Raw genomic sequence first — 13998 nt, 5'->3', positions numbered from 1 at the left:
TCAATCTCTAGATATTCCGTAACGGATATTATTGTTTCAAAAATATATATATAGAATATATTTTGATACAAATGATATGCTTGCAAGTTTATGATTTTTTAAATTTTATAATTCAATATAAAGACAATAAGATATCCTACATTGGTAGTAGATACTATTACCTTCGATATCTAATAAACATACCAAGTACCTTTGTTCATTGTATAAGGAGACACTTTAGTAAACATTTCAGAATCCTTGTGAGGCGACATGAAGCATAAATATTTGTTAACACTTCAGCCCCTATGCTAAACGTTCACTATATTAACAAATAAAATGTAAAATAGTAGTACAAAAAGAATGCTGCATTGCAGCACAATGACTCTGAGTTTAGTAATGATTCTTCGTTTCTGTTAGTATTATTGTCAACTGGAAAATTAGATAAATGGTGACCGACCGTTTTCGTCTATTTAAGAAATCTGTCAGATGTAAATTGTGAAATCTGGGCCTATGTGTTTTAGTTTCCTTTTTCTTATACTTAAAGGGGCCTCTGTTTGTTTCTATGTACGGTTGGGATTGAATCTTCCAAGTCCGGTACTATTTTATGCTTCAAGCCTGCATCTTACAGCAATGGCTACTCCGTCGTTAATTTCTTTACTCCTATTCCGCTGCTATGCTGCACATTATTTGACTGTAGATCGCATAGCGAAGTAGCACTTTTTTGTGGTTCCTACATATTTTAACATCTTTTCTGTTGAATGACCAATATAACACATTGTGTTTACGTAATCTATATATATATATACATTTCTAATGTATCCTTGATCTCTGTGTGTTTCTATCACTTTCTATTGTTTGATATTATTATTGTATAACCATTTGCTCGTAATGATGGGCAATAATTAAATAGATCTTTAATTGGACCTCATGCTCCTTGAGATTTCACCAAACAACAGTTAGGCGTTTAGAATACTAAGGTTAAACTTAGGAAATGCAGTCTTTGAAATCCACATTATAATGATGCCTTCCCCTTATGAAACAACTACCCTGGTAAGGATTTGACCCCTGAAAAGTTGAACTACAACTATTGGCTATATCATGCAAGATGCACTCCTGGAACTAACTTTTGTATACAAAGTCTAGAATTTTACAAGCTATCCTAACTTCTCCCCAAAATGTTAGTAAAATCATTTTGGCAATCATTGTCCTTCGTAGGTACCTGCGTTTCAAAGACCCCTAACAAATACACAGGAACAGAGCAACACAAATAATGCTGGAGCCGTGCAAGCTCTAAACATTCCTTGTACAGAGATCGAGGCAAAAGCAGTAAGGAATCAGTTCCTTGCATACTTCAATAATGAAGGACATACCAATTGGCAAGACAGGATAGCCCCACTAGATCCTCCTTACACTACAGGATGTGGTGTATATACAGTAATTTACATACATACATATACCAAAGGTCTTTTCTCCCCCTTGTAAGGGAGGTAGCTAGAAAACAATGGCATAAAAATCACTCCCACCCATTCCATCCCTATCACACTCCCCTCCCCTCCACCCTCTTATCTTTGTTTCATGTCCCTGAATTCCACCCCTCTTTATTTAGTGTATAATACTGTGCTACAATACAACATTAATATGAAAATACAAAAGCATCATACACCAGCCAAAACACGGGTTGAGTTGCACTTAGTCATTTTTCTGAAGTAGGAATGTATAAAACAAGTCTTCAAAAAAATGCCAGTTTAATACAAAACATCTCATCACAAATGGTCATGTGGTTGAGGCATATAAATACCTGACATCCTTTAATGCATAAAATAATAACAATAAAAAGAAAGAAAAAAAAAAGGTACCTAGTTGAGTGCAAGGTCATTTGGTGAAAGTTGAGGTTCATTATGAATAACATTTAGAAGTTTTGCAGCCACATCTCTCTGCCTTTCATCCTTAAGGACAGACAAGTAGGAAGCAATTGTAGAAACTGTGTGCTTGACCAGGGTTGATTTTGGTGGTTCATTCCCTAAAATCTCATTAATTGCTGAACATGTATCAACAATTTTCTGATCAACTGGGTCATTCACTTTCGTTCTCTTTCTGGGGGGACCATAATAAGCTGATGAATGAGATGAGGTTGATGAAGCCGGTGAAGGGGTTGGTACCATTGCTGGTGATGGAGATCTTGGGGGATCGTCAGCATCCTCTAGAATCTCTTCCATGATGTCCCCTACACTTACAGTGCAGACAACTTGTTCAGGTAACGTAGGCCTCTTACCCTCTTGTGCCTGCAAGGTGTTTTCAAGAGATTAGATTAAATATATGCAAGCAATCACATCACCGCGATACAAAAATGCAAAATAACCACAGAAGGGAAACTTGTAGACAGTAAGTACTTTCGTATATTATATCTTCAAACTATTACATCTGAACATGTAATATACGAAAGTACTTACTGTCTACAAGTTTCCCTTCTCCTGTGGTTATTTTGCATATATATATATATATATATATTATATGTGTATATATGTGTATATATACATATATATATATATATATATATATATATATTATATATATATATACATATATATATATATATATATTATATATATATATATAATTATAATAAAATTAATAATGTAAATACATAAATAAAATAATAATAAATAAAATAATGATAGATAAAATAAAGCATCTAACAGAGTTCAACCCCAAGTAAAATGAAATTGGCAGAATACAGTTCTTTATTTTTCATAGAATAAAACTGATGTTAACCACTTCCATACGGTGCCGCACACGTAGGCGTCATGAGGAGCAAGTGGGTACGTGATGATGCCAACGTCGGCCTTTTGATTGTATTCATTGTAGTCGTACCTACGTAAGATTCATTCTCTCTAAACTGGCTTCATCATATTTTCTATGGTTATCAAAATTCACGGGTGAAAGAGAACGAACAATTAAGCACTGACTTTATTTTTTATAATGCGATTATTATGACACGACATTGCACATCGGGCAGCTAATGCTGCCAGACGTGCGATGTGCCCCGTATTGAAGGGGTTAATGTTAAACACATTCTGATGAGATTCATGTCAGGCAGGCAGTGTAGTGCACTGCACATACATTTAATCAAAGTGTCTTACCACCCACGCCCATGGATTACACGGCCCAGCAAAATGACTTCCTGCTGATAATATCAAGTGACAATGTTGTAACATAAAAATGACAATGCCTATGGCTTCCCCTGGATAGCAACAATGTGCTATCCAGCTGTAAAACACACACAGTAAGGATCTTGTATTTCAAGCATATATATATATATATACAGTGCTCAACAAGGAAGTATGAACAGTTAGTGAGAATGAGTGATGAGGAGAATGAATGAGTCATAAATCAATAAACAAAAGCTCACTTCGTACATCTAATACTTTGATGGGTGGCTTTTACGTGCAATGATCTCATGAAGGCGGTTTGGAATGGAAGTGGCATACTTGGCAAGATGTGCAGAGGTTATACTAGCCCAGGATTGGTGAATGGCTGCCTCAAGCTTGGGCACAGAGCTCATATCTTTACCCTGCAGGTCTTGTTTAATGTGGTTCCACAGGTTTTCTATTGGGTTTATGTCAGAACTATTGCCTGGGCAGTCTACTATGTAAGTTATATGATAGTCTTTAAGCCACTGAGTAACACTACGAGCAGTGTGGGCTGGGGCGTGATCTTGTTGATAATAAACATATTGGTTCACTTTTACATTTTTTGGTAGTACAACAAGGCTCCCAAGTCCTCTTCCATTAAAACTTCCCCATACCATGAGAGAATCAGGGTGTTTCACTGTTTGTTAAACGTACCGGGGGGTCAAGAGGGTCAGTGTTTTTTGCAGACAGATCTGGGTTATTGCCCCTTGTGGTAAATACTTGTTCTTGCCCATATTAAGGCTTGAAAACACCTCTGCAAAAAACACTGACCCTCTTGACCCCCCGGTACGTTTAACAAACAGTGAAACACCCTGATTCTCTCATGGTATGGGTTAGTTTTAGTGGAAGAGGACTTAGGAGCCTTGTTGTACTACCAAAAAATGTAAAAGTGAACCAATATGTTTATTATGAACTCTTAAATGACCACCTGGAGGATTCTTTTAATAGCTCAGGTGCTAACATCTTTCAACAAAATCATGCCCCAGCCCACACTGCTTGTAGTGTTACTCAGTGGCTTACATAGTAGACTGCCCAGGCAATAGTCCTGACATACACCCAATAGAAAACCTGTGGAACCACATTAAACAAGACCTGCAGGGTAAAGATACGAGCTCTGTGCCCTGCCAAGTACGCCACTTCCATTCCAAACTGCCTTCGTGAAATCATTGCACATAAAGGCCACCCATCAAAGTATTAGAGTTATGAAGTGAGCTTTTGTTTATTGATTTATGACTCATTCTTTCTCCTCATCACTCATTCTCGCTAACCGTTCGTATTTCCTTGTTGAGCACTGTGTATATATATATGTATATATGCATCTGGGGTATTGGCTGCATGTTATTGTGGCAAAGTAGCATGCAGTTTTAGGGTCTATATGGGGCGCCCCTACAGACCAGAGCCACACATCATTTTGTCTGTGATAGAGGAAAACTCTGTTCATAGAGAAATGATGGCACTTTTATACTATGACTAACCCTCCTTTATGCTGTCTCCCAACCCCTTGTTACTCTCCTGTACCATTTCTCTGAATATTCATTCCCTTTTTTCACCTATCCCTGTGGTGGGGGAAGAGAATGCTACCACCAAGTCTTTCCACTTGAGTCGTAAAAGGTGAAAAAAAAAATGGGATGGGGATGGGATTAGGAGTCCTGCTACCTGTAGCCCCAAAAGGGGACATTCCTTAAAAAAAAAAGTAAAAGCATAAGAGGGTCTGGGAGTTTTCCAACGAGTACCCTAAGTTTTGGGTCTTTTAATGTGTGTGGATATGGAACAGATGAGACGTAAAAGGGAAGAGATAGGCAGTATGTTTGTGAAAAGAAAGATGGATGTGCTGGCTTGAGTGAAACTAAAATGAAAGGAAAGGGCAACTGTGAGTTTGTGAGTGTAGCTGGGAGGTAGTCAGAAGTGAAGAGGGGACAAGGGAGAGAAGGGGTGGCTATACAAGTAAGTGAAGAGATAAGTAAGCGGGCAGTGAAGTGGAAGGTTTCATCAAGGTTGATGTGGATGAAGGTGAAGCTGGGAAGGGAGATGTGGGTTTTTGTAAGTGCGTATGGGCCTGGTAGTGAGAAGAGCATAGAGGAAAGGGAGGCTTTTTGGGTAGATATAAATGAGTGCATAGAGGGATTAGGAAGATATGTCAATGTAGTTGTATTGGGTGACCTTAATGCTAGGGTAGGAAATGAACCAATAGATGGAGTGATTGGGAAGTATGGAGTTCCAGGTAAAAGTCGTAGTGGAGAATTGATGGTGGAGATGTGTCTTGAAAGAAAGTTGATGATAGCAAATACAGTATTTAGGGAGAAAGTTAAGCAAGTACAAATGGGAGAGGGTGGTGGATGGAAGGGTGGTAGATAGAGCGTTAATGGACTATATAGTGGTGACCAAGAGTATGGTAGGAAGAGTTAAGGGTGTACATGTTCTAAGGGGAGAGAGTGGGGGAATATCAGATAATTTTCTGGTGGAAGGTAAATTGTGAGTGGAGAATAGGTGGAGAAAGAGGAAAAGGGCAGAAGGTAGGGAGATACTTAGAGTGAACTGCTTAAATGAGAAAAAAAAGGAGAAGGAGTATAATAAGCTGAGAGTGGAGTGCGGAGTGGCAAATGATCACTCAAACCAATTAGATATTCAAGAAGATTTAGATAAATTACAGCAATGGTCTGAAAAGTGGCTAATGAAATTTAATACAAGTAAATGCAAGGTAATGCACATAGGTAAAAATAACAGCAAGTACGATTACAAGTTATTTGGAAATTCGTTAACAAAAGTGGATAGTGAAAAAGATCTCGGCGTAATTATCAGTAACGACCTCAAATCATCCAAGCAGTGTATTTCAGCCTCTGAGAAAGCAAATAAGATTCTGGGATTGATTGCGCGATCTTTTGATTTCAAAAGTCCATCACTCATTAACAAGCTATATAAATCGTTAGTTCGTCCACATTTGGAATATGCTGTTTCCGTATGGTCACCGAATCTCATTAAAGACATTGACAGACTGGAAAAAGTACAACGGCGAGCCACAAAACTGATTCCAAATATCAAAAATAAATCATACGAAAATCGACTTAAGCACATGAATCTGTTTTCCCTAAAAAAGCGTAGACTCAGAGGTGACTTGATACAGGTCTTTAAGATTTTAAAGGGAATTGACAACATCAAAAGTGACCAAATTTTCACATTGAATGAGAATCAGACAAGAAACAATGGTCTCAAACTGTCCGGAAATAGATTCAATTTGGAAGTAGGTAGAAACAACTTTGCCAACCGTGTAGTTAATGAATGGAATAAACTTCCTGCACAGGTAGTGCAATGTAGTTCAGTTCGAAGCTTTAAGAATCATTTAGATAAATACCTAAGTAAGATGCTGTAATTATTATAATTTATGTTATATTATTTGTTTTTGTTTTGTTATAATTTGTCTGTCTGATTTTCATTTATTATTAGTTATATGTCAATTTATTATCATTTACTATTTACCTGTTTGTTTGTTATTCAACTATACCAATGCATTTATTTATGTATTTTAATTGTTATTTACATTGTTATAGTTTTAATTTATTATTAATATTTTTTTTTTTTTTTTTTTTTTTTTTGCATCCGACCTAGATATGGATCAAAAGGTCTCCTGTCGGCATGCTTTGCCTTTGTAATCCTTTGTAAAAGGAGATGGAGGAGGAATGGGGATGGTTCTAGGGGGGAGTCATACATACATACCAAAGGCTTTTTCCCCCCTACATGGGGGGTGGCCAAAAAGAAAAAGGCATAGAAACCACTCCCTACCATTCCATTTCCTATATATTCCACTCCCTTCCACCCTCCTCCCTCTTATCTTGGCACCTCCTGGATGATGGGTCATCCCTGCATCCTGTCCACTGCCTTGGGTCAGAAGCAGTGTCACAAGACACAGCACATCCACAGCAAGGCCGCTTCATAAATTTGGTGACCCCCCTCTGTCCCCTCATGCAGAAAAGGAGAGGACGGGGAGAAATCCCTTTGGGCTGCTTCAATTTTTTTCTCATACATACTTCCTCACCCCCCATCCCCCACCCACTCTCCCTCATGCATCACAGCATCATCTATACACAACCCCTCTCCATTCACCCCTATCTTCTGTCCTCTTTTGTCCTTCCTCCAAATATTCCTCTCTTTTGTAATGCCCCTTTCACCCCATCCGTCCATCTCACCCTAGGATACCCCCTCATATTCACTCCTTCCACCTCTGCCTTCCACACTTCTTTTACTAATCTTTCTTCACTCATTCTTTCCATGTGTCCAAACCATCCCAATACTCTTTTATCAACCCTATCTCCAAGTTCCCTTTCAACCCCTGTTCTCCTCCTTACCTCCTCATTTCTCACTCTATCCAGCCTAGTAACCCCATCATACTTCTCAGACATTTCATCTCAAACACATTCAAACTCCTTCTCTCTTCCTCTCTCATGTTTTGTGTTTCTGCCCTGTACAATGCTGTTGGCACAATCACTCCTTCTATAGCCTCCTCTTAGGATCCATTCCCAGATGTCTATTTCTCATTACACTTATCAATCCACCAAGGCAATTACTCGCTTCTCTCAATCTACATTCTACCTCCACCCCCACTCCTCCCTTTCCTGCCACATCCACACCCAAGTATCTAAAACTATCCACTTCCTCCAGTCTTTCACCTTTAATGCTCACTTCTAGCCTGCTGTCACTCTCTCCCCTTGTACATCTCATCACCTTACTTTTACCCACATTTATCTTTAGCTTCCTTCTTTCACACACCTTCTCAAACTCTGTCACTGGTGTGTGGAACAAGGAGGGTGGGAGGAAATAGAAGGAAGGGTAGTGAATGGTGGGATAAGGAAGCAAAGAAAGGTGTAGAAGAGAAGCAGGCATTTATAGATTGGCTACAAATTAGGACGAGGGAATCGTATGAGAGGCACAAAGTAAAGAGAAGGGAAGCTAAGCATAAGATAAAAGAAGCAAAGAGGAGAGCAGATGTGAAATGGGGTAAGAGTATGACAGAAATTTTTTAAAGTAATAAAAATATGTTTTGGAAGGAAATTAAAAGAGAAAGAGAAGGCGATTCAAGTAGAGAAGAAAAGGTAAAAGGTGCAGATGGAGAGATGATAATGGAAGAGAAGGCAGTGAGAGCAGTGAGAGGAAGGTGGGCAGAGTATTTTAGGGAGTTGCTAAATGTGAAGGAGGATAGGGAGGGAAAGGTAGTTGCAGTGGGAAGTGCTAAGAAAATGAGTGATGAGTGAGGAAAATGGAGGAGAAATAGGGAAGGATGAAGTGAAAGCAGCTGTTAAGATGATGAGAGCAGGTAAGGCATCTGGGTTGGATGGATGCCATGCAGAATGTCTGAAGAAAGGAGGTACAGTTATGGTGGACTGGCTGGTGAGGTTATTTAATGTTTGTTTAAGAGAGGGTAGAGTGCCGGAGGACTGGAGGAGTGCCTGTATAGTTCCGCTTTACAAGGGAAAGGGGGACAAGTGTGAGTGTAGTAGTTTCAGAGGGATCAGCTTGTTGAGTGTAGTTGGGAAGGCTTATGGGAGGGTCTTGATTGAGAGGATTAGGAGAGGAACAGAGGGAGTAATTGGTGAGGAACAGTGTGGGTTTAGAACAGGTAGGGGTTGTGTAGATCAGATTTTTGTGGTAAGACAGATATGTGAGAAAGCTATAGGAAAAGGTAAGGATGTTTTTTGGGTTTTTATGGATCTGGAAAAGGCTTACGACAGGGTAGACAGGAAGGCATTGTGGGAGGTACTGCAGATATATGAGATAGGAGAAAAGCTGTTAACCTCTTCAGTATGGGCCAAAATCTCGCGGGCAGCATTAGCTGCCAGACGTACGATGTGTCGTAATAATACTTGCATCATAAAATATAGTCACCGCTTATATCGATCGTTCCTTCTTTCACCCGTGAATTTTGATAACCATAGAAAATGTGATGAAGACAGTTTAGAGAGTATGTCATTACGCAGGGGCAACTACAATAAATATAATCAAGACGCCGATATGGCAGCCTTGCGTATCCACTTGCTCCTCATGCCGCCTACGTATGCGGCACCGTATGGAAGGGGTTAAGAGCAGCTAAGAGTTTTTACGAGAGTAGTAGAGCTTGTGTTAGGATTAGAAATGGAGAGAGTGAATGGTTTGAGGTAAAGGTGGGACTTTGTCAGGGATGTGTTATGTCATCCTGGCTGTTCAATCTTTACTCGGATGGGGTGGTGCAAGAGGTGAATGCAAGGGTAGTGGGTCAGGGGTTGGAGATGATTAAAGAAAATGAAGAAAAGTGGGAGGTGAGCCAGTTGTTGTTTGCTGACGACTCTGCACTTGTAGCTGGATCAGAGGAGGGATTGAGGAAGTTAGTGACAGAGTTTGAGAAGGTGTGTGAAAGAAGGAAGCTAAAGATAAATGTGGGTAAAAGTAAGGTGATGAGATGTACAAGGGGAGAGAGTGACAGCAGGCTGGAAGTGAGCATTAAGGGTGAAAGACTGGAGGAAGTGGATAGTTTTAGATACTTGGGCACAAATGTGGCAGGAAAGGTAGGAGTGGGGGTGGAGGCAGAATTTAGATTGAGAGAAGCGAGTAAATGCCTTGGTGGTTTAAAAAGTGTAATGAGAAGTAGACATCCGGGAATGGATGCTAAGAGGAGGTTATATGAAGGAGTGATTGTGCCAACAGCAATGTACGGGGCAGAAACACAGAACATGAGAGAGGAAGAGAAAAGGAGTTTGAATGTGTTTGAGATGAAATGTCTGAGAAGTATGATAGGGGTTACTAGGCTTGATAGAGTGAGAAATGAGGAGGTGAGTAGAACAGGGGTTGAAAGGGAACTGGGAGATACGGTTGATGAAAGAGTATTAGGATGGTTTGGACACATGGAAAGAATGAGTGAAGAAAGATTAGTAAAAGAAGTGTGGAAGGCAGAGGTGGAAGGAGTGAATATGAGGGGGGGTCCTAGGATGAGATGGATGGATGGGGTGAAAGGGGCATTACAAAAGAGAGGAATATCTGTGGAGGAAGGACGGGAGAGGACAGAAGATAGGGGTGAATGGAGAAGGGTTGTGTATGGATGGTGCTGTGATGCATGAGGGAGAGTGGGTGGGGGATGGGGGTTGAGGAAGTATGTATGAGAAAAAAATTGACGCAGTCCGAAGGGATTTCTCCCTGTCTTCTTTTCTGCATGAGGGCCAGAGGGGGGAATCACCGAATTTATGAAGCGGCCTTGCTGTGGATGTGCTGTGTCTTGCGACACTGCTTCTGACCCAAGGCGGTGGACAGGATGCAGGGATGACCTGCCATCCAGGAGGTGCCAAGATGTGAGAGAGGGAGGAGGGTTGAGGGGAGTGGAATATGTAGGAAATGGAATGGGTGGGAGTGGTTTCTATGCCTTTTTCTTTTTGGCTATCCCCCACATAAGAGGAGAAAGCCTTTGGTATATGTATAAATATATTGTTTATATATTGTTTATTCAGTGATGAATGGATACCATATTAGCCTTCATCACTCTTGATCTTAATCTTTATAGCAAGTCTGTATCCCTGTGGAATAGCATGAAAATGATTTTTATGTATCTGAAATAGATACTGCCTGTCATAAATTAAAATGAAATGGTCACCAAGAGTGCACTACTAGTACTTTATTTTATACCTAGTTCAATACTATGGCTACAAGAAAATATAACATGTTGAGGTCTTTAGGCCCCCTTAACCCCTTCCATACAGTGACGCCTACGTAGGCGTCATGAGCAAGTGGGTACGCGAGGATGCTGACATCGGTGTCTTGATTATATTTATTGTAGTCATACCTGCGTGACCCCTATAGTCTGTAGACTGGCTTCATCATATTTTCTATGATTATCAAAATTCACGGGTGAAAGAGAACAAGCGATAAAGCAGTGACTTAATTTTTTATAATGCGAGTATTATGATGCAATATTGCACGTCTGGCAGCTAATGCTGCCAGATGTGCGATGTGGCCCATATTGAAGGGGTTAAGAGTCTGCCTTTGGGGTCAGAAGCACTGAAGACTTGAAGTCTTCATTATAATAGTAAAGATCAATATATTTGCAACTTACTTCCTGTGGTGAATGTAGGGTGAATGATGCTGATGTAGCGTACCAGTCATGATGCGGCAACATAAACGAGCATGCATCGAAAAAACTCCCACTTTGTCCGTACACCAGCACTTAATCCACTAGGTGTGTTATGGATCTTCTTGACCTCTCGTTGAAAGTATCCTTTTAGTGTAGCAAACCTGGCTTGCACATCACCTGCAAAAGTGCCAGGCACATCAATCTAAGCAAAGGTAACTGGAAAGAGTGTAAAATATAAAGAAAAATAAAATTATTCTATAGGAGGGGTTTGCACAAACTTGATTAATTATTCTAACAGGAAATAACTTATCTAATAAGCATTTACATAATGCAACTGTCATTGAATGGCCATAATTTTTTTTATTTTTTTTTATTGGCCATTTAAAGCAAAGTCCAGTCTCCAAAGTAGCTCACCTTAGCTAGGTCTGGGTGACTGGCCAAAAACAATTCAAACTATATTTATTAGTTATGACAAGCCCCTGGCTTCGCCAGCCCGGCTACGCCGGGGGGCTTGGCCTGCGGCACACCTCGCTTCGCTCGCGGAGGGCTACACCCCACCTTCAAACAAAGGCTATAAAATAAGCAACTGTAAATTATTCAACTCTTTTATTTTCGTCATTTTTTTTTTTTAGAAAAATATTTTTATTTAGACTTACGCCCAAGATCCGCTCGAGTCCCAAAGATCCGCTCGAGCCCTCAAGATCCGCTCAAGTCCCAAAGATCTACTCAAGTCCTCTAGATCCGCTCGCGTCCCAAAGATCCGCTCGAGTCCTCTAGATCCACTCGAGTCTCAAAGATCCGCTTGAGTCCTCTAGATCCGAAAGAGAAGAAGAAGAAGAAGAAGAAGAAGACGAAGAAGAAGAAGAACGCGAAGACGAAGAAGAAGAACGCGAAGACGAAGAAGAACGTGAAGAAGAGGAGGAAGAAGAACACGAAGAACGCGAAGAACACGAAGAAGAACGCGAAGAAGAAGAAGAAGAGGAAGAATACCACCTGACCCCGACTTCTTCTTCCTCTTCCTATTGGACAACCTTACACCCACCTGATGTCCCCAAAATACCACGGATTGAAAAACTGGAAAAACTGGAAAGACTTTATTTTTTAAGTTACATTGATATTATGTTCTTGATTAAAGCACACCTGACCTAACCTTACCAGAACCCTGGTAAACAGTATCTAGTGGTGGGACTTACCCTATCTTAAGGTACAAAATGCAAGAAAAGAAAACAAAGAGAAGTACCTGCAGTTAAATTAATTGCAGCCAGAGCAGGGAATTCAAACTTTAGTTTCTCTGCGATGTCCTTCCACAGAGTTTGTTTTAGAAGTATCTTACTAAACTGTTCATGTCCAGGATCCCATAGTACTGGGAATTCTCTGCAGCATTCCAGAAGCATGTATATGTGGTCAGAATTCCAATTCACCTTACGAGAAGGCACTTTTTTAGAACCACTGGCAGACATTCTCCGCGTTATAGTCACGAATCTCGGGATGCAATGTATTTTCAGCGCAACTGATATTGATGATTTTGCGCTGTTGTCTTTGAAACGGCTATGTTTACAAACGAATCTACTACTGCTGAAGTCAAATTAATATAAAATGAACACCGAATTAATATTATTTTCAATCTTTTGATGATTGTATAGTGACAACTAAAGAGATAAATCTCACGGATAAACAATAATATACATTATTTATTTCTGTTTTAAACATAAATCTCAGGAATGGTGGCTTATTTGAGCACTGGTAAATATGAAAAATTGCCGGGTCTCTTCCCAGCAACTTATCCACTTTTCCCGGCATTAAGAGTTAATAGAATGCTATTCACTTGGGACACAAAATATTGAAATTAGTAACAAAAGCAAGTAGCATGGTAGTGAGAAAAGCATATTGTGTCGGCACCATCAAAAGGTGCGGGCCCTGATCGAGAACAATTTTGGTCGTCTACAGGTTCGCAGCCTTACACCAAGGCCTGTAGAATATATATATATATATATATATATATATATATATATATATATATATATATATATATATATATATATATATATACATATATATATATGTATATATATATATATATATCTTATAGACTTTATATCTCTGTGGTATAATGGTAGGACACAATTAAAATTGTGATTAATCTTTACAAGTTAATATTTGGGGGTGACATTCTAAGGATGGGCAATCTACACAAGCTTGGTTAGGTTAGATCGCCACTGTTTGAGTGATTTAAATTTACAACCTTATTTCTTGTATCTTTACAAACTAATGTGTGGTGTAGCTTATCTTTATATGATGTAAGCTACGTTCAAATATAAAATTGACAAGTCGAGAGAAAATGATACTAGCGTGGGGCCTAATTGATCTCACAATGTCGAGACGATTTTTTGTGGAGTACGAAATACTTTTCTTTATAGTATTTAGGCAAAGGATTTTAATTTTGTATTATAAAAAATGGGTGCGTAAACAAGTTTTGTTTATGATTGTATTTCCAATCACATGACCTATCCATGACCCGTGGTTAATCCATTCAATACACACATTCGGTGGAGTCAAAAGAAAAGAATGGGGTAGACTGAAAGAGACGATAATGCCTACACTAGGCAGTTCCATGTCCCTGACAATTTGTCATACCCATCCTTAAAGTTATATAATCTTCTCTTAAAACAACCATTCGTTCTATCACTCATGGTTACTAAGTCTACTCATTTCTTAAGAGTAAAAGTGTAGGTGAATTGTCGATAA

The 13998-nt window shown here is 39.5% G+C and overlaps 1 protein-coding gene across 1 annotated transcript; it reads right to left on the bottom strand.

Annotated features, from left to right (window-relative positions):
- Positions 1–1707: 1707 nt before the first annotated feature.
- On the bottom strand, positions 1708–12831 carry LOC143031142 (uncharacterized). Its single transcript, XM_076194635.1, has 3 exons — positions 12494–12831; positions 11236–11430; positions 1708–2261 (listed from the first exon to the last, which is right to left on the bottom strand). Exons 2-3 carry the CDS (start codon positions 11296–11298, stop codon positions 1836–1838), a joined length of 489 nt encoding a protein of 162 aa, XP_076050750.1. The 5' UTR covers positions 11299–11430; positions 12494–12831; the 3' UTR covers positions 1708–1835.
- Positions 12832–13998: the final 1167 nt, after the last annotated feature.

The sequence above is a fragment of the Oratosquilla oratoria genome, chromosome 12 (genome assembly GCF_046742065.1).
Source record: "Oratosquilla oratoria isolate Oo_2021 chromosome 12, ASM4674206v1, whole genome shotgun sequence".
In the NCBI taxonomy this organism is placed as follows: Eukaryota; Metazoa; Arthropoda; class Malacostraca; order Stomatopoda; family Squillidae; genus Oratosquilla; species Oratosquilla oratoria.
The sequence above is the reverse complement of the archived record's forward strand: the minus strand, read 5'-3'. Positions and strand labels throughout refer to the sequence as shown.